The sequence below is a fragment of the Mauremys reevesii genome, linkage group 4, assembly GCF_016161935.1.
Source record: "Mauremys reevesii isolate NIE-2019 linkage group 4, ASM1616193v1, whole genome shotgun sequence".
NCBI lineage: Eukaryota > Metazoa > Chordata > Testudines > Geoemydidae > Mauremys > Mauremys reevesii.
In genome coordinates, this window is record NC_052626.1 from 31,938,871 (window position 1) to 31,961,176 (window position 22,306).

At 41.5% G+C, this 22,306-nt stretch overlaps 1 protein-coding gene across 5 annotated transcripts in view; it reads right to left on the reverse strand.

Annotated features, from left to right (window-relative positions):
- Positions 1–13,327: 13,327 nt before the first annotated feature.
- The window catches only part of TDP1 (tyrosyl-DNA phosphodiesterase 1), a 120,577-nt gene continuing 111,598 nt past the window's right edge, over positions 13,328–22,306 (reverse strand). For all 5 annotated transcript variants that reach the window (XM_039535091.1, XM_039535093.1, XM_039535089.1 and 2 more), the window contains one exon: positions 13,328–13,869. In XM_039535091.1, the coding sequence (XP_039391025.1) occupies positions 13,796–13,869 (74 nt within the window). In that variant the 3' untranslated portion in view covers positions 13,328–13,795. The remainder of the gene's footprint in view (positions 13,870–22,306) is intronic.

Sequence of the window (22,306 nt, forward strand, 5' to 3'; positions counted from 1 at the left end):
CACAGGAAAGTTAACTTGTCTAAGTCACACAGTAAGTCTGCGGCAGAGTAAAAAATAAACCCCAGAAGTTCTAGCTCTCATTTCTATGTTCTAAGCACCAGAGAATATTTTATTTCAACTGAAGAGGTAAATTTTTTACTTTTCACTCATGCAGGGTACATGGCACTGTGGAAAGCTGCACACATTCACATGGAAAGCAGTAATTGGGGAATTAATTTACAGAGAAAGAAGAGAGACAGTAATTGTGAGACATTTGAAGTGGCAAAATTGTAGCATACTAAAAGGAAAAACACAAGGAGCTGGCAGAAGGTGTAAATTGAAGTGTGAGGCAGTTTATTTGAACTCACAGAACTTTACAACCTCATTAGTGCTTTTCTTGCTACATTCCTGTCTTTAGCCCCTCAGGATGAGAGTTACAGCAGTTTAAGTGGGCCAAATGCAGCGGGCACAAAGATGGTGGCTGAGAGTCTCAAGGCCAGATTCTGATACCCTTACTCACAATGAGTAGTACCCTACTCCGCACACACTTCTGAAATCAGTGGGACTATTCACTGAGTAAAGTACTATTCCCCCTGAGCAAGGGTATCAGAATCTGGTCCTAAATTTGTATCACATGGGCAGCTAGAAAAAGGAGTAAGATCTAAATTACACTCATTTATTCAGCTTGGAATCAGGCTCTTGCCATCTGAACTGAGATCACCTGCATTTTGCTGCTGGTTTTATTTAGACTTACTCCATGTACAGTAATTTCTTCTAGTTGTTTTGTTCATATTTACTGTGTTTATCTGCAGAGGCATCAATATGTAGAAGTTCCATAGAGTGAAAGTTCCAACACCACAAAATACAATGAATTAATGTACTGTATTGTGGGACTGGAAGCACTGGCTCAGAAAGCACAGTGGCCATTTAGCAACACCAGCAGACAATGAAGTTATTGTAATATGTGGCATTTTTGTATGTAGGATGAAACATTTGTTATATCTTTAGGGTCTTGCTTTTTTCTTTTGTGCTGCTGGCTTCTATTCAAAGTGCAAAGGAAAGACTCCAGTCAACTTCATGGGGCCTTGGATCAGGGCCTTCAAGAGGGCTTATGTCCTGAACTAAGTGACAATGCATAATTGTGCTGCCCCAGGAGCCACCCAGGAAGAAAACTGAGTCTGGAGAATCACACTCTCTCAATTTCACCCCTGCGCTGGGGAGAAGATACAATGTCTTGGATCTAAACCCTGCACAGCTTATGTCATCTGCAGGAGAGCACTAGTTCTGCAAAGCCTGATTCCCTCTCTGTCCCCTATGCTGTGATCTGTAGTATGGGTGACTCACACAAGAGAATAAGAGAGAACCTTAGGTTCCCTTGCATTGTCACACAGGATTAGTGCTGATCTAGCTTTTATGAAATTCAGCTTTCTGTGTTAAGTCATTAGAAACGGCATCTGCTATTTTTCTTAGCAATGCAGTAACAGGCAGCAGTGCAGAATGTAGATGCATTAACAGCAGCTGTCATAGGGTAGGCTGCCTCCCAAGCACTACCTCTTGGCCTGAGATCACTCTACAGGTAGCCTGCCTCAGTTTTCCCCTTCAAACTCCCCAATAACTCCACAGAGGTTTCTTTCTGTGCAAAAAGCCCTCCCCTTAGGGTTGGGTTTCTTAACATAAAAGGAAATTCAGAACAAAATTCAAAGTCCCAAAAATAAAGTCCACAAAGTCCAACTCAATTTACCAGGCCGCTCTCAGCCAGAGCTGGCTGGAGTCTTGTTCCTCTGGTATTCAAATCTGTCCTGAAGCCCTCTTGACTCTACAGCATGCAGGAATGTTCTTACTCTTCACAGCTTCCAGGTTTCTCTAAGAGTTCCATTCCACACTGGTGTCTTGAGAGGCCCCCCTGTTCTCTGCAGCTTCCTGCTGCTCTTTCTAAGGATCAGCTGCCCTCTGTGAGACTCCATCACAAGGCTGTTAATGAGGCACAGGTATACTGGACAAATGCCCTCTTAAAGGATCCAGTCCACCGTGTGGCACAAACTGACTATAAGGAGCAAGGAATCCTTTTGTTGACATGGTTATCAGAAATATTTTTTATTTTGAACTAGTATAAGAACTAGTTCATTACAAGTGGGAAAAGGGGTGAAACAATTGCAGTTTATCAAGTAAAAATATTATGCTGAGTAATAGTTTCTCCACAACTGGTCAAAGAAACAGCTTTATTTCCTTTTTTTTAAAGTGATTTTTATAAGAGTTAGAGGAAAGATGTTGGGTTGATAGCAATAGATAACAGATTATCCACAGAGCACATACAGTATGGGAAGTGCAGTCTGAGTTCCCCATATAAACTCAGCAATGTGTTTTAAACCTGACCTGGAGAGAGCTTCTGTTGCAAGGCTGAGCTGTACCTTTGCCCTCTCTCAACCTCTCTGCACATACCCCTTCCAAATGACAGGTCTATACTGATGCTTCTCTCAGAGTGGAAACGTGCACCTCACCCCACTGACCAGGCTACAACACCCCCTTTCTACCAACTGTATTTAGAGCTGTCTGGAAACTGGAATTCCCATTTTGTGGAAAAATATGAAATAAAAAAAAACCAAAATGGAACAAAAAATGAAATTCCAAAATTTCTCATGGAATAGGAATTCCAAAATTTCATTTAGAAAAAGTTGAAATACATTTCATTTTGACATGTCCAAAGATTTCCAAGCTGCCTGGGGCCCTGTCAGCCTACCAGGCAGGGAACTGGCCAGCTCAGGTAGCCTCAGAGCTGGGGCTCCCTGGGCTTCTGGGCTGTAAAAGAGCCAGGGACCTTGGAAGACCTGAGAGCCAAGGCTGCAGGCTGGACTGCTGAGGAGCTGGGCTGCTGAGTTAGCAAGAAACCAGGCAGGGTCCTGCTGAAATTTAATTAAAATAGATGCATTCCTATGGAATGTTTTGCTCCTGATGAATCAGCATTTTACCACAGAAAAACATACTGTTGAATATTTCTGAGCAGCTCTGGTATCACCTCAGCAGGCCCATCTAAGTTTGGACCCTGTTGTATAGTCTTCTCACTGGTATCTTGTGAGCAGCATGACATTGCAGTGACTCAGGACAGCCTCTTCAAAACAAGTGTGATTTATCTGTCCATAGGAACGTCACCAACAGAGAGGAAAAACAGATTAAAACAATACAAGGACTTTAGCTAGCCATGCGAGAGCTCTTTAGGTTTACAAAGCACTTCACAGATATTAGTTAATTCTCACAACAGCCATATGAGGTAGGCAATTGTAAGTATTATTAAGATTTTGTCTCAGCTATTTTTTAGTAAAAGTTACAGACTGGACACAGGCAATAAACAATCCAGGAAGACCGAGCTCCCAGTACTGTAGTCGCAGAGTCATGTCAAGTCATGGAATCAGTGACCTCTGTGATCAACTTGTATCCTTAATTATTATCCCTGTCACGCTGTCTGGAGTGGTTCAGGCCATGAGTGCCCACCTCAGGTCAGATTGTCAAAAACACAGCAGAAAACTTGAACTGGTGGTATGTTCTCTAATTAGATTTTACCAAGCCAGTAACAAATATAAACTCCTGGATCGCTATAACAAGTCCTACCATGAGTCACAGACAGTCCCCTTAGACTCTGCAAGCTATCTTGCCACCCAGACAAACTGGACTTAGTGATAAATGGTCACTTACACCATAAAATCACATAATATTCAGAAAAACAAGGAGTTCAGTGGCACCTTAAAGACTAACAGATTTATTTGGGCATAAGCTTTCATGGGTAAAAAACCTGGCTACCCCCTGATACTTGACATAATATTCAGGTTACTTCCAGTCCCAAGAGACCAGTCACTTACCCCAGATCAACTGGTACCCTAGATCTTACAACAAAGACAATATCTGAAGCCAATCCTGTAATAAACTATCTAAAGGTTTATTAACTAGGAAAAAGAAATCAGAATCATTCACAGTTTTAAGCAAGCAAACATATACACACAAATGAGTTACAAATGGGATCCTAAGAGTAACAGAATTAAAGTGATCTGTTAATTCAAAGTGCCTTTCAGGGCAGACCCATGAGGTAACCCCTAGGGATCTCTGGCTTGTTTGGTTTCTCTGACCCTGTGAGAGTTCAAACAGCAATGAGAAGAAAAATCTTCATGTCAACTATTTTTATTTTCCTCTTCCAGCATTCAAAGCAATGGGATGAGGCTTTCTGCATGTACTTCTCCATGGGTGGATGGGGTAATTAACAAACCTTTTGTCTTATAATGGCCGACTTACGTTTTGATAGTACTCCTGCATGGAGTGTGTGTGTGTGGTGGGGGGGCACGACAATTCCTATGCCTTGGTTCACAAGTTCAGGAATACAAGTTCAGGAATACAGATATTGCAAGTGAGATTAATGCATGCAGCAATTTACAAGCATTTCATAGTGTCTAAACACAAAATACATTTTTGTAAGACTAATACCTATTTTGAGCAAAACTAACATATAGGTGAACTGGACTGTTCTCCAGCTATGAGAATAAGTAAGAGTCACTCCACCATTAGATGGAAGCTGCAGGTCACGTAGCGCTAAATATGAACTTGGCAGAAAAACCAAATTGGTGGGGGAAAAGGTAGTAAACAACACTGCAGATCATAACATGAGGTAAGTAAGTTTCAAGTCTAAAATAGAACTGGCTGTAGCAAAAGAAGGTAAACAAGTAGGATGAGGATGATGTGTCTAAATACAGAATTGAAAAACAACATAAAGGTGAGTGTGTCAGTTAACAGCTGGCAGGTTAAAGAGACAAGCTGAGGAGACAGCTGAGAAGAGGGAAAGAAACCAAGATTCTGAGGGAGAACACAGGAGAGACAGTGCAGCATAGTCACCAGAGCAAGTATTCAGACAGAGTTATAGTTATAGCTATAGTCACAGTTATAGTATAGTATTATCATGTATATGTGGGGGAGGGTGGGATTAGTAAAGATGAATGTGTGTGTTGTGTTGATTGTAAGAAGAATTTATATATATCTAAGACCTAAACAACATCTAAGAACTGCTGTCAGCGATCTGTGGAAGACTGGCCATCTGAAGCAGGGCACATCACTTAGCATCCGTTCAAATTATAAGGCAATATGGTTTGGAGTGCTCTTTAACTTGTAAGGGATTTGTGTTTTTAGTAGGGCTGTCAAATAATCACAGTTAACTCACGCGATTAACTCAAAATTATACACGATTAAAAAATTCATCAGGATTAATTGCACTGTTAAACAATAGAATACCAATTGAAATGTATTAAATATTTCTGGATGTTTTTCTACATTTTCAAATATATCAATTTCAGTTACATAACAGAATACAAAGTGTACAGTGATCACTTTATATTATTTTTATTACAAATATTTGCTCTGTAAAAAATAGTATTTTTCAATTCACCTCATACAAGTACCGTTGTGCAATCTCTTTATCATGAAAGTGCAACTTAAAATTTTTTTTGTTACATAACTGCACTCGAAAACAAAAAAAATGTAAAACTTTAGAGACTACAAGTCCACTCAGTCCTACTTCTTGTTCAGCCAATCACTAAGAGAAACAAGTTTGTTTACATTTACGGGAGGTAATGCTGCCCACTTCTTATTTATAGTGTCACCTGAAAGTGAGAACAGGCATTCACATGCCACTGTTGTAGCTGACATTGCAAGATATTTACATGTCAGATACGCTAAAGATTCATATGCCTCTTCATGCTTCAGCCATTGTTCCAGAGGATATGCTTCTATGCTGATGATGCTAGTTAAAAAAATAATTCGTTAATTAAATTTGTGACTGAACTCCTTGGAGAACTGTATTTCTCCTCTGTTTTACCCTCATTCTGCCATATATTTCATGATATAGCAGTGTCAGATGATGACCCAGCACATGTTCATTTTAAGAACACTTTCACTGCAAATCTGACAAAACACAAGGAAAATACCAATGTGAAATTTCTAAAGATAGCTACAGCACTTGACCGAAGATTTAAGAATCTGAAGTGCCTTCCAAAATCTGAGAGGGATGAGGTGTGGAGCATGCTTTCAGAAGTCTTAAAAGAGCAACACTCCGATGCGGAAACTACAGAACCCTAACCACCAAAAAAGAAAATCAACCTTTTGAAGATGGCATCTGATTCAGATTATGAAAATGAACATGCGTCAGTCCATACTGCTTTGGATCGTTATCAAGCAGAACCCATCATCAGCATGCACACGTGTCCTCTGGAATGGTGGTTGAAGCATCAATGGACATAATCTTTAGGGCATCTGGCATGTAAATATCTTGTGGCACCGGCTACAACAGTGCCATGCAAGCACCTGTTCTCACTTTTAAGTGACACTGTAAACAAGAAGCAGGCAGCATTATCTTCTGCAAATGTAAACAAACCTGTTTGAGCGATCGGCTGAACAAGAAGTAGGACTGATTGGACTTGTAGACTCTAAAGTTTGACATTGTAGAAAATGTAGAAAACACCCAAAATATTTAAATAAATGGTATTCTATTATTGTTTAGCAGCACAATCAATCACATAATTAATTTTTTAAATCTCTTGACAGCCCTAGTTTTTAGATTATTATTGTGTATGGGATTGTTTGCACCAATAAACAGGTGCCTTCTTTGGGAACACTGCTTGTGTCAATCATTCGAGGGATTCCTTAGTTAACACAGGAGGGACAAGAGGTAGACTATCCTAGGGGAACCTTAATTCTGGTGTTGGGGGTAACAACACAATGGGCAGTGTTTGAAGCCTGGCGAATGCTGCATGCCCTATAGTGCTAAGCACCACAAATTACTATAATAACTAAACTAACTAAATCTGTATTAAATTATGGGTACTATTAAAAATATTTATAAGACAAGTCCCAGCAATGCAAATGTGATACAGAAAGAAAAAAAAAACAACGAAAACTGGCACACAAGAAGCTCTGACTAAGGGTACGTCCAGACTACCCGCCGTATCGGCGGGTAGCAATCGATTTATCGGGGATCGATATATCACGTCTCATCTAGACACGATATATTGATCCCCGAACGTGGTCCCCATCGACTCCGGAACTCCACCGGAGCGAGCGGCGGTAGTGGAGTCGACGGGGGAGCCGCGGATGTCGATCCCGCACCGTGAGGACAGGAGGTAAGTCGGAATAAGATACTTCGATTTCAGCTACGGTATTCCCGTAGCTGAAGTTGCGTATCTTACATCAACACCCGCCCCCCCGCAGTGTAGATCAGGCCTAAGTCTACTGCTGGTAAAAAGGAACTGAAAACTTGGAAGGGGCAACAAGGCATAAGATGCATGTGCCACCCCAACAGGTACTGATGTAAAGAAACAAGTCACCAACTCTGGTGCTCTCAAAGCAGACACACCTGAGTGGAATACATGTCTGCAACCACTCAAAGAACCACCATTTTTACAGACTCTTTTCTGAGTATTGCAACACTTTAATGTTTAAGCACTGGTTCCTACAAGATGAATTTCAGAGAGAGATGTCCCAAACCCAGAACTTCCAGTACAAGTGGAGCACTTTACACTCTCAGTAGGGAGTGTAAGAACTAGCCAGCATGGAGCAAAAATGTGAATAATGTGGATATATCTGTATTGTTTTTATCAATGCTGTGTGCATCTCTGTTTGAGTATTGTGATGTGGTTGGCACTATGGAATTTAAGGATTAAATTCCAGCTGGAGCTTTCTCAAAGTCTCCAACAACCTGGCACTGACTTTCATTCAGTTTCCTGGTGTTCAAATGGACAATACAGTGTTAGTGAATCCATTATTGAGAGACTACCCCCCAAGCCTTTCTGGATAAACCAGTTTGATCAGGGGTAGCCCGTTGGAAACCTTAGGAGATCTTTGTGTGGGAACTCTTGAACAAAGGAACTTTGAACTGGATACGACTTCCTGTGAGCTGACTGGGGGAATCAAACTGCGAGGCAGAGATTGCAGGGGTGCAGTCTGCTGTGCCCGCCCCCACTGCTGTGTGTGACCTAAAACTGGCAAGGAGAAGTCAAGGTTTAGGCAAGCTAATATGCATATTATTATGGTTCAGGGGATGGAGCACCAGGGTAAAAGTCAGGCACACCTGATTTCTAATCATGGTTCTGGCATGGATTTGCTGTGTAGCCTTGGGCAAGTCAACTTAATGTCCCTGCCTCAGTCTCCCCACCTGTAAAGTAGAGCTTGCGATGCTGGCAAGCCAGATGCCAGCTCTTGTCCAGATTTCAGGCATTAACTAAGAACTGTCAAACTCATAGCTGGAGAACTGTCCAGTTCACCTATATGTTAGTTTTGCTCAAAATAGGTATTAGTCTTACAAAAATGTATTTCATGTTTAGACTCTATGAAATGCTTGTAAAACCCCAGATTGGCTGAGAGATCTATATTTATATTTCACCAGCCAAATATATCAAGGGTAAACTCCTTAGACACTATAAAAGCATAACCATGGAGCCACAGACAGTCTCCTTGGGTTCTCTGATCTTGTCACCTAGGCAATCTTACCTTTGTGATAGATGGTCCCCTACACCATGAATTACAGGATAATTCAGGTTACTTTCAGTCCCAAAGCCCAGACATTTACCCCAGGTTAACTGGATCTTAGATCTCACACCAAAGACAATGTCTGTAGCCAATCAGGTAATAAACTATATAAAGTTTTATTTAAAAGGAAACGAGAGTTATTTACAACATTAAAGCAGGTAAATAAACATGCACACAAATGAGTTCCAATCTTTAGGTTGAAAACGTAATAGCAGCTTCTATAATAAGCAAGCCCTATATGTCCTGTAGGGCTAACCCAGGGATCTCTTGCTTATGCCCAGAAAACCTTGTCCTCAAGAGTCCAAGCAGTTCCTCCTTGTTAGGGGGTGTTCCTCCCTTCCCCCATACTGCTTCAAACTGCCAACTCAGCTGATGGGAACAATGCTTTTGTACGTCTCCTCTTCATTGTGGGGGAGAGGGAAGAGGCGCAGGAGCAAACAAGAAAGTCTTTTGTCCTTTTTGATGTTTCACAACAGTTTGTCTGGTGTCGATGGGCCTTCCTTTTGGGGCAGGACATAACACCTTCTGTTGGAGGACAGTATTTCACACTTAATGTCTCTCTCCTGTCTGGTTATTTATATGGTTACAGAGGCTTCCAATGCAAATGCTCAAATATTACTTTACAATATGGCATACAAATGTTACAAGCGGGATTAATGCATGCAGCAATTTACAAGCATTCAATAAAGTCTAAACACTAAACATGTTTATAAGTCTAATACCTATTTTAACAATACTAACACACAGGTGAAACAGACTGAGTCCAGCTATTTGTCTGTCAGTATTCAAGTAAGGCACGGGGACCTTGGCATAAGCTGGCACCTGATCTGCCAGTGTCACAGGCAGGTCCTCCTTACACAGTGCTCTTCAAAGACAAAGTAGCCTTATGACCACACCTGAAGTTTTTAATCTACAGTTGCGTCAGCTTTTCATTTAAACCAGACAATACTTCTCGTCTTCTTCCCCACTCTGCAAATTAACAGAGATGAGGAACATCCACGTAAGTTAGATGTCAGGAGAGCACTGGCTTTTAACTAGGATAGGACCAAGTCCTTCACACAGTCTTCTTGTCATTGTGTGTCTTGTGTAGATCACATGAAGGGCCAAGGCGGTGTCAGCACACATGAGGTCTCATTGGATAACCTCTTGCATTACAATGGCATACAGAGCAGTCAATATTCCACCTCTGCAAAGACTCTTGGCCCATTCTGCAAGGGCTCAGGCTGCATCCATTACTTTCTTCGGGGATGTTCCCATTCTGGACATCTGTAGGGGCCTCAGTAAATACATTTACTTTGCACTATGTGGTCACCACCACCTCTAGATCGGATGTGAACTTTGGCAAAGTCATATTTCAATCATTATTCAAGTAGGCTCTGAACCTACCTCCAAACAGTACTGCTTGGGAGTCACCCGAGTGGAATACATGCCTGCAACAACGCAAACAAGAAAAAACAGTTGTTTACCTATTGTGTAACTGTTTTCCTTCCACTTGTGGATGCAGATATGTATTCCATGACCTGCCCTCCGTCCCCTCTATATTGGAGACTTAATCCACCTGCTCTGTTGTGAAGGAACTGATGGGGGGCTAGGGCAGTGGCAGCCCTTATATTGCCTTGGGAGGGGCCAGGAGGATGCGTAGGGTGCGTGCGCTACCCCAACAGGTACTGACTCTGGTGCACCGAACACACCTAAGTGGAATAAACATCTGCACACACAGCTCAAAGTATGGCGGCTACATAACAGGTAAGTAACCGTTGAGAGGTTTTGTGTTGGGTGATTTCTTTTTGTGTGTGCAAGATTTCTTGTTTATTATGTCTCAATGATTTTCAGAGCAAATCTGCTCCATTTACAAGACTTTTTCCTGACTTCCATCTCTGCAAACTCAACATGGAATGTGAGAGTGCAACTGGATTCTTTCTAGCACTTATTTCATAAGAAGTAAAAATTAAACATATGGAACTTAGACAACAATTCTAATGATGTATGAATCAGACTAAAATCCAATTCACTCACTGAAAGTTGTGTTGGCTCTGCAGGGCTAGCTGGAGTAAAACAGTAATTTAAGTTAGACTAGAACAATCTAGTCAGCAAAGTAAACAGATAGGATTTACAATATACAAGTGGCTTTTAAAAAATATATTAATTTACTGGCTATAACTACACATTCAAGGCCATATTTAAAACCAGAGATTTACCATGGAAAGACCCTGCTGTTCTGTTATTAACTTTTCAGAATTAAAACTGAAGCCAGACACTGATCAAAGTCCATTTTAATAACTTCTTTATCTGTTAATCAATAGTTCAACTACTTATATAAATTAGCTTGTTTCCATGTTAACCACTCCTACCTTTTGGTATATAGTGAATGTAATTAACTCAGTGACAGTATTTAGTTAAGAACAGAAGATGGAAAACAATCATAGGGCAGAGTTATTACTGCAATATACACCATCTGTCACGTTGCATTTCCTTTTTGGATGTCATAAGCCATTAGTACATAATGACCCCTCTGAAGTTTTATCTGTAGTTCCAAAGGCCCAACAGTGGAAGTGTCAAGTCACTGCACACAGATAAAATTAGCTTAGAGACAGATTGTGCCATTTTAAAATTCTCTCTCAATAGACTGCAAGTAGAAATAAGAAATTACAAATTGGGTAGGAATGTTTCAACTTCAAATGCTATATTTTTGTCTGTTGTAGCTATGTCTGTGTACCAGGGCAGGGGGAGGGAGGGCAGAATTACCCTGTACCATTTATGGACTTGACACATGGTACTTTCCCCTTAGAGCAAGGGGGTATCTGGAAGGCAGATTGTGACTCTCTGAATCATGATCTGTCTTTGAGCTTGCTCCAGGGACAGCACAACGAATGCATTGCCCCTTGCTCGGGGGTAGGTTAGTTGCAGAACTCTCAGAATAGGATACATGTTTATTAGGGACATTAAATAAGTTTAAGTGGTCAGATTCTAGTAAAAAAGGGTCAAAATCTTGTTTGCACAATAGGGCACTCCTCTGACTTCAATTTGGCCCTAGAGAATAGATCTGTGGGACAAGATCCTTGATCTGAACACCTACATTCCTCTCTCCATGGTGCACAGTGGAGAACAAAACTGTGAAAACTCTGTGGTGTCATCCAGAAGATAGTGGCAGAACACTACAGGAACTATGCATTGCTGACAACAGGTGTCAGCAGTGGGTATAATTGAACCCAACCTCAAGTACGGATCCAGGACAAACTGTGCTCAGAACAGTTTCAGAGAATGTGCTTCAAAGCTATTGGGAGTTGAGCATGTTTTATTCCTAACAACTCTGAGTATGTGTTAGCCATGCTTTGTCCCAGGCTATGCCTGCTTTTGAACCAGTTCAAACGCATCCATTGCTAGCAGCAATTATCAGCAATAGGCAATTCTTGTGGTATGGACATAGGTTGTAGAAGTTATCCTCACCACTGTGTAGCCACCTCTCAAGGGGTCTGGCCAGTGCAGTTCTTCCCCCTGCACCTAAATGACATTATTTTCATTGGCATCCAAAACAGAACAGAGAGGGCACCATAACGGCTCCAAGGAGCTTACAGACTCCACAGGACAGGAAGGGATCTCAAGCGGTCATATAGTCCAGTCCCCTGTACTCATGGCAGGATAAGTATTATCTAGACCATCCCTGACACGTGTTTGTCTAACCTGCTCTTAAAAAATTTCCAATGATGGAGATTCCACAACCTCCCTGGGCAATTTATTCCAGTGCTTAATCACCCTGATAGTGAGGAAGTTTTTCTTAATGTCCAACCTAAACCACCCTTGCTGCAATGTAAGCCCATTTGCTTCTTGTCCTATCCTCAGAGGTTAAGGAGAACAATTTTTCTCCCTCCTTGTAACAACTTCTAAATACTTGAAAACTGTTATCATGTCCCCTTCTCAGTCTTCTCTTCTCCAGACTAAATAAACCCAGTTTTTTCAATCTTCCCTCAGAGGTCATGTTTTCTAGACCTTTAACCATTTTTGTTGCTCTTCTCTGGACTTTCTCCAATTTGTCCACATCTTTCCTGAAATGTGGCGTCCAGAACTGGACACAATACTCCAGCTGAGGCCTAATCAATGTGGAGTAGAGAGGAAGAATTACTTCTTGTGTCTTGCTTACTACACTACTGCTAATATATCCCAGAATGACATAGAGAATAATGAAGGAGAAGCAAGACAATAGAAAGGGCAAGGACAGGAGTAACAATTTACAGGGTTACTCAAAGGGCTGGTACTTGGCTTGCCTTAGCAAAGAGGTGTTTTGTTTGTTTTCACTAAATGGATGCCTTAACTTGGTTAATTTTATGTAGGTGTCACAGCAGAAGTGAGTATTACGAAGGGACTTGAATGTGGGGGGAGGGCTTATGTAGCAGCTCTTCTTTTGGTTCTGCAGAAAAGGGAACATTAAATTACTACTGTAAATTACCCTGTGCACTCTGCAACATCCTCCTCCAAAAGGGATCACAAAGACTAAATGACAGAACTGGAACAGTTACCCTGCCTGATTTGGTTGGGATATGGCGGGGGTTGTACAGGAAGAATTGCACTGTACTGTTGGGCTTTTCGACTGGAGTAGCAATTGCAGAACTGCTCTGATGCATGTGACCTCATTGCCTCATGTAGCTCCCTGGCACTCAAGTCCAGCTACTTGCACTGAGTGTTTTGGACAGAACTTGGGCTTTCGAGAAGGAAAAAATGGGTAGGAAATGAATTCAACTCTGTTAAGCTCTCACAGGAGAGGACAGTAATTACCAAAGACGTTGGTTTCATGTTGATGAAAAATTAACAAAATTGCCTTTTATTCACTTTCTAACTTCAAAATGTACATACAAATCTCTTACTATGGTCAAGAGGGGCCCGAAAACAGTCCAAAAGAATACTAACAGATTTGAATATAATTCTGGCTAAAAACAGTGGGAACCTCTGAACATAAGCTTACACTGTCATTTTAACACCTTCCAAAATGCAATGGCCACTACAATAAGAGTATATAAAATGGTAGTTTAAAATTACAGTGTTATATTTTTAGGACATCTATAAAGATCAATATGGCTACATATTCTCCAAGGATTCTCCCTTCCTCTCCTCCCCAAAACAATTCCTCAGTATTATTGACATGTGACATAATAAGAAGCTAGTTATCCAGTGCACAACTCCACATCTGAAAATCAGAAATAATTAGTCTCACAGCTATGGTAGGAGGCTCAGCGTCAGATGCTGAAATCTCACAGTGGGTTTGATGCTTTTATGATGGAACCCACATGTTTCCATGTGTATCAGGTGCTTTGGTATAAGGAATATTCCAAATCCATGGGCGATCTGCAAAACAAAACAAGCAAAAATAAATACATAAGTAAGAAATAAAAATATGCTGGCCCCAGTGAAGTCAATGGCAAAACTCCCATTGACTTTATTGTGGTTCATTCCAACTGGAAGTTCAACTTACTGATAAAATTTACTGAGCTATTGCTAGCAGTGAGATACAAAGATACATTTTAAAAGGCCGTTGTTTTTCCCCATGGGTTGTTCTTTTAAATGTGGATATTGCAACCTGACCATTGTCCATTAACTATGATGGAGATTACATTTAATACAGATCTTATAAATATTTCGATATTGCAAAGTTTGCTTTGGTCCATCCAGTGAAAATCAGGTATTGCACAAATATTTTAATCCTACAGCAGCATAAAAGGAAGATTACAACATGGAGATATCAATATTTTTCACTGGGGGCAGCCATGATTATATTGGGAAGAGAAGATGTTGTCAAGAGATCTGAGAGTGGACTTGCATGACATGAATGCCTGAAAAAAGAACAGGAGTTTTTTTTCTCTCCTGCTGGTAATAGCTCACCTTAACTGATCACTCTCATTAGAGTGTGTATGGTAACACCCATTGTTTCATGGTGTGTGTGTGTGTGTGTGTGTGTGTGTGTGTGTGTGTGTGTGTGTGTGTGTGTGTGTGTGTTCCTACTGCATGCATCCAATGAAGTGGGCTATAGCCCATGAAAGCTTATGCTCAAATAAATGTGTTAGTCTCTAAGGTGCCACAAGTACTCCTGTTCTTTCTGCGGATACAGACTAACACTGCTGCTACTCTGAAACCTGTCATGAATGCCTGAGTTCATGTCTCACCTCTGCTAATATTAATACTTTGTATGTCCACCAGCAAGTCACACAGAGTCTTACAGTCACTCCCTACGCTTCCAAAAATAGAGGAGACAAACCTATCAGAACCCACCCTCGCAGGAGGAAGGAAAGTAAAGTGATAGAAAGGAGAGTCGTGGGAATGCTGGCTCTTCAACATGCTCCTCTGTTTCTCTCCAATTCTCCAAAATTCCTCAATAGATTTTCAAAAAGACTGGGGTTCCATACGAGTTTAAGATGGAACGTGGATAAAAAAGGGTCGAGTCAGGAAGCTGCCACAATCCATGGCATGCTCCCCACAGATTTTCTATCAGACCTCTTGTCAAGGCTAATTCCCCACTCTGGCACTTCGGGTGCAGAAGGTGGGGGCCCACAAAGATTCTAAAAATTAATACTGGCCACTCCAGGCTTGTATTAAACTCCCAAGGTTACAGCTTTTCTCTGACCTTGAATTGGTAGATGCTGCCACCATCCAAGTGCAGAATCCCTTTGAGAGCTCAGGAGGGCGCACTTGGGAATTTCTTCCTGGGGGGTACCCTCAAGCCCTTTCACCCCACCCTCCAGGGAAGAGCTGAGAAAAAAAAATTAAAAAAAGAGGAAATCAGCTGTTGCCACCAGCTAATTAAACAACATGTACATAAACCTCTTAAGACACAAAAATCCAATTCTGTTCTTAAAAAAGGTAAATTTTATTAATTAAAAAAAAGAAAATACATCTGGGAACTCAGACTACTGATAGATTTTAAGAGAGCCACTACAAGGATTAAGCACCAAGAATAGCTTTCTTGAGGTCCAGCTTAAAGTTTGCAAGCAAAACAAAAGCACCTGGGGTTAGCACAGAGGAATCCAAAAGCCATAACGAAATAAAAGGGATAAACCTAATCGCGTCTTCCTAGACATTTCCTGATCTACTTATATATCTGGGGTTTTAAATGAGTAGTTTTTCTGTGCAACTCTGTATCTAAAGTAGTGCAGTAATGTGTGACGCTGTTGGATGTGGAAGATCTAAATAGACAATCAAGTGAGACGACTCTAATAACACTGAGATGTATCAGTAGATTTTCTAGTAATGACTATGTAATGTTTAATTTTGTGGGATTCAGCTACGATTCCCTTAAAAAACAATGTTAAACAGCAAGAAATAAGAGTAGGACAACAGCAGGGGAGGTAGTCATTTGTATGTTTTATAACAACTGAGACACTGTACAGGCAGATCCTGGAGGACCAGTAAAGTGCCTGGATCACTATTATTGCCAAAAGCAACCAAACTAGGAGGACTTTAGTGGACCTGAGCAGCAGTCTTAGCATGATGAAAAGTCAGGAGGGGAGGGGGTTTGGGTGACCCCATTGAGGACAGCCTGACACCTCCCCCCACCCCCCACCCTTCCTGATAAGAACTTTGTCCAAATTGTGGAGGTATAGGTTTTAGGGGACAAAAAAGGAAGCTTGTCTATGTTTGCCCTCCAGGATGTATTTATCAGGGCCTGAAGGCATGAGGACTCTGCAAAAACACATCTGGCTAATTGATAATCAAAATGAAACCTCTTGCTTAACTTTTGAAATTGCTTCCTTAACAAGTTTTCTTTGACATGTCATTGTAATACTAACAAATAAATAAGGGAAGAAAGTTTGTGGTAGTTGAACTCTTCAGGATTCTCTCCCTGGACGCATCAGAGGGTCCCCTCTGGCAGACAGAAGATTGGTCATCGGAAGGCTGCCACTGTACCGCTCAAAAACCACTCCAGACCTTGGTAAATGTGGGGGGTTGGAGTGTTTTACTAACCTGTAGCAGCACAGCTTTAATAAGAGCACTCTTGTGTTATACTGCTTGTATCAGCCATCCATCAGCGGATGGTCGTGTCCTCACTGATTTATTTCCTGCCAGCGCCTCTCAAAGAGTAAAAATTATCAAAAGTTTTGGGTTCAGAAACCCCAGATTACCACGTGCCAAGCCAATTTAAAAAAGCGGGAAAATAACTGGATGAAGTACTTCTGTAACCCTAAACTTCTAGAATAAAAGTTAATCATTGGAGGAGAATTGTAGTTCTGTATTTATTTTGGGCTCTGTAAAAGGCAAAATAGTAAGTGTGCACATACTGGAAAATGGAAGGGAATGGGGATTTGATTGAAAAAAGAACAGAAATATAAAATGCAGCAAAGTTCATATGTGTGTCTAATAATATCAATGTATCTTGTTTGCCTTACTTTCACTTCAGAGGGTGACATGTCAATACTGTTGACAGAAATGACTCCTTAGATCTGAGCACCCCAAAACTTTGCAGAAGTTTGCATTTGGATCCAAACTTTGTGGCTCAAACTTTTATCTTTTTTCAACATGGGCCAGATCCAATGCCCACTGAAGTCAATAGGACTCTTTCTATTGACTTAAAGGGGCATTGGATTAGGCCATATGTAAATCAATCTTTTCTTGAACTACAAAGTTTCTGTACATTTTAAATTTAGGAAGCCCTATTGAGGAGCGTTACATCTGCCACAAGACAGTGCAGCACTGGTGGTGGTGGCAGAAAGGGTGATTTTCAAAAGCATAAATAGCAGCGAGGCATTCAATGTGAAAGTCAATGTGAGTTGTGCACCTAACTTTCAATGCACTCTGAAAATCTTTCCCTAGAACTCATTGGTTAGTTGAAGGATAATCCAGAGATTGTACAAGGGATCAGTCAAAAAAATGGAGTCAATTAACCCCTCCAACCATTTTTAAACACACTTATCCACTATATCAAGTCTATGCCTGAAAACCCTGCATAGAGCCGTAACTAGTGTGGAGCGAGCGGGGCAGATGCCCAGGGTGCAGAACTGCCAGGGGTGGAAAAAAATGGGGGCAGCGTGCAGGATCGGGCCCAGAAGTGTCATCCCCCCACTGCAGGATCGGGCACAGGCGGAGCCCAGGATGCTCAGACCCCTCCAGCTCCCAGCAGGGTTGCAGGTCTAGCGACCCCCCAGGAGCAGGCTCTACAGCACTAGGACTCTGGCAGGGCGGCAGGCGGGAAGGGCACTGAGTGCTAATTGGCTCCTATGAGCATGCTCATTGCTCAGTAACATCTGCTGAAGTTGCTGCCCTTGCTGGGGATTAAAAAAGTTAAAGGGGGGCAAATCAGGGAGGGATGGGCAGGATCCGAGCAGGGGGCAGAAACTGACTGCGTGAAGGGGTGTCAAACAGCTGGAGGGAGGGGCAGGAGAGGGGCCAAGGAGCAAAACGGGGGGGTGGGGATAGGAGCCGGGGTCAGGGGTGCATTAACGGCCAGCAAGGTGCAGTCACGCATCAGGAAATTGACACCATCAGGGCAGACTGGCCCAGAATGCTAACCACATCTTGGCTTTTCTTTTAAAAGGCCTCTCATTTTGGGCTAAGGACAATTTTCAGTTGTGCCCAGACAGATAAAAATACAGGCCATTCACTGTACAGGTGAAGAGACCAATAGGGAAATCTACAATGGGTGCAGATCTGGTTTGGGGCTGCTGGTGAGATATGCACCGGCAAAGAAGCATGTCCACTGTGACCTGTGCTTGTAGCATTCTGGGCTGTGACCCAGCCAGTCTGTTCCTGACACCCTTCTCTATGAGACCGGGGCCATCACCTCGATATGTTCATCTAGCCATTTTAACTATGGCATTGGCACTGCCTCACACTGAAGCACAGCATAATATGATTTCACAGTCATCACAGCCATATACTTTCTTCTGTCTCCACACACAGGTGTCAGGGGACTTGTCTGGCCAGAAGTCAAACATAGAACCATAGGGTCAGAAGGGACTGCAAGGATCATTTAGTCTAACTTCCTGCCAAGATGTGTCATGCCGCTTATCAGCTGTCACAACATAGCTTTCCCAACTGAATGATACTTCCCACACTGGCCATATACAAACAAGCCATACTGCTATAATTAAAAGGGGCATAACCGCAATTTGCTTGGCAGGAATCAGCCTGAGAAATGATCAGATATAAGCCAACCATAATATTGTAGCAGGAAGCAAACAATAATCAATACTCTTCTTAGAAAAATAAAATCACAATGCAAAAGGTAAAACCCAGAAATCTTACAACCTCCCCCTGCCCCACCCAAAATGTCTGTTTCCCTCCTATAAAAGCCAGAGAAAGCGTGGCTTCTGCTTATACAGAGTCAGATGCTATGTTGGTAATTCAATGTCTAGATAATCCACCTCCACAGTAAATTCATTCTTTGCTTACTCTTGAGTCCCACTTATTCTTCGCTGTGTCACTGAGCGAGGTGGCTGTTTATTCTAGCCACAGTCTCACTGTGGGATGATGTAAAACGACCAGTATCACTTTTTTTTAAATAAACAGAAATGCAATTTTATGTCTTTCTGAATATGTTTAATGCCATTAAGTCAGTGCAGTATCCATATTTACCTTACCATTATTTTCAGTCAATTTTTTTTAGCACCTATCAACGAGTTTACTTAAAGGTGTATACAGGAGGATACTATAGGGATGTTAAAGGATTGTGTGAAAATTAATGTGGCATTTAAAAGAATCATACAATAGCTTTTATGTCTGTGTAATGTACACAAAAATAAATGCATTATCATTACACTATAATATCCTAACTCATATCATCTTAAAAAAAAACGGTGAAGGGAGCAAATATGCTTGCTTGCCCAGCATGCTAAAACGCCTAGTTACAACTCTGACCCAGCACTACTTCAGTGTTAAGAATAAAATAGCTGTTCCACACCACCTTGTTGCCTTCCATATGCTGCCTCCCATCAGCCTTACTATGCAATAGAAACGTTGAGGCACATTGTAGTGAAACACAGGTACCTTCACAGTTATCACAAAAGCGACTGCAGAGTAGACCTAGGCCTGAACCAAGCTCCCTGCAACTTGCTGGGAGTGTCTCCTATACTTTGGGAATTACTGGTATAGCTCTTCATACTCTCGATGGTTCCTCTCCTTTCTTTCATGCTTTGATTAGAATTTGATTAGAATTCTTTCATGCTTTGATTGAGCAACACTGACACTGAAAATATCATTGGCTGCTAAGTTAGCAGCCATAAAGATGAATGAGGCTGTGCCCACCTCAACTTTATTGTTCAAGGCTCTCTGCAATTTCAGACAGATGATACTGCATCAGTTACAACTGGGTCATGTTTGGAAGGTTCTCTCCACAACTGTAACAGGCTATCCCTGAAAGCTGAGACTCTGGAGAACAAAGGATACGTCTTTGGGAAATGCTGTATTATAAAGTGATAACATGAGCTGACAATAATACGTGTTAAGTTTGCTGCAAATTGCTACTTATTATTTTACTAACATGATACATTGTATTATATGTCAAAAACCTGCAGAAACCTTTTGGAAACCTCATGTTCTCATGAAGCACGACAGATGGTGGTACAGAATGTACAGCCAAGAAGAGAAAAGACACAAAACAATAGAGCTTGCTTCAGAAAGAATGAAGTACAAAATATAATTACTGCATCTCTGTGGTCCTCTTTCCATTGCACCAGACCCTTGTAAAACTATGAGTGATTAAATCGGGAGCACAACTGAATAATAGTTGATCTTATTTCCTGCTAATTTATAAACAAGCACGTTTTCAGAGTGAACATCCAAATTCCACAGAATGTTAAAATAGTTTTCTATCTGCTTTGCTAATTAATTCAATTCAACTTCTCTCAGACCCAAATGCATACCTTAACTCTCACACATTGCATTTCTTTGTGAAAAAGAAAAAGTGAAGGCGATGGCTTATACTTCTAAGCATTAGGTTTGGAACACCCAGAGTCACTGAATCCAAAGGTTCCAGTGCCTACTGGTTCTACTGAGCTGTGATCCTGCCATGCTTGGTATAATTAATTTTAAGCAGTTTGCAGGTGTCTGTTTTTTAATTTATTGGGGCTTGGGGGAAGGAGGGAAGACCTTAAAAACCAAGATCCTTCCTGTTCTTTGGGATAATAAAGATGCTGTGGTGCTTTTCAGGTTTGACCTAAAATCCTTGGCCAAAATTTACCCTCAGCCTATTATTGTGTAGAGTGCAGGCTACCTGGCTGTTATCCTCCACTCAGAGATAGCTGTATGTATAGTCAAAGCATTTTGTGATCCCTCTGGAAGAATAGTGCTGTACAAGTTTAAAATACCGTTTAAATAACCATATAATTGACAGTTGAAATAGATAACTTATGAGAGGCTCTCAGTTCCCTGTTGATTAAATAATTATCTTAAAATGTTTTCCCTAAATAATTTGTTAATTCAAAGGAATTAAGCATATCAGCCTCTGTGACTGTGCCATGAATCAAATATTTTTTCCATTTATTCTGAAAATTACTCTAATTATTCGAAGCATTAAAAAAAATCTCTTTTCTCCAAAGCATCAGGCTTGCTCATTCTCATTATACGAGCAACTACTCAAGCTGTTCATCAAAAATGTATCATTAATACATAGCGCATTAGTCAACTGGATTGTGCAACGTACTTTACAATGTTCCATTTACCTTATACTTAAGCATAAATGACGCACTCAGCGGAGTCACTGGCCATTATCACCCAGCTGGTCATTAATCCCAATTAAGCATTCAGCATCACAGTTGTGACTTATAACAGAAATTCTATAAAATGGTATTCAGTTTTACAAAAGTACATGGAGGTGGGGGGGGGTTGGTTGTGGTGGGATTTTTTGTTTTTAAAGTTTTCGGTTTGGTGAGTGTGACAGGAAATACCCCAATCTTAAACTGTTTTAAATTATCCCTGTATTTTGTTTCTTTGTTTTTACCTGAACTAAATGTTCATCCCTTTCTAGCTAGGTAGGTAAATTAATATGGTACAAAATTCTGCTGTTGGCAAATACCTGCACTTCTAGAGCTGTTCTTATACAAAATACTTTCCCAGTCAGTTTCACCGTCTCCTAGGGAACCTTGGGGGATGTACATGTCCAGGAACAGCACAGATGTTATCTTCAGCTGTTGCTGGGAGAAGGAGACACTGTTTCCTCTCCATTTCATGGGAGTCCTCCCACAAACAATGACAAATAATACCTTTTCTGCTCCTACACCAGTCCTCCCCAATGGCTCTGCACTAGCAAAGGACAAAACTGACCAGGGCCATGTATTTCACATTGCTTCTGCGGGTGCTACTGGGGGAATGCTTTCTGCACTAGCATAGGTACAATTTTAGGAAGGAGGAAAGCAGGGACATTAAAAAATGCAAGGGATATGGAAGGAGAAAAGAGAAAATGAAAAATCGAGGAGGAAAATGGAGGGGGGGGAAGAGGGTATAAAGTGGCTACTCCCACAAGCAATTGACTGTCATGTATCTCTCTATATATCTACACAGATGCATAGTTTTGTATATAGACTGTTTTATATAAACTAGACCCTGGTAGCGTGTTGCTTGTGACCAGCGGCGGCTCCAGGCACCAGTGCTCCAAGCGTGTCCCTGGGGCGGCAAGCCGCGGGGGGCGCCCTGACGGTCCCTGTGAGGGTGGCAGTCAGGCAGCCTTTGGTGACTTGCCTGTGGGAGGTCTGCCAGTCCCGCGGATTCGGCGGCAATTTGGTGAGAGGTACGCCAAATCCGCGGGACCGGTGGACCTCCAGCAGGCAAGCCACCAAATCCGTGGGACTGGGGACCTCCT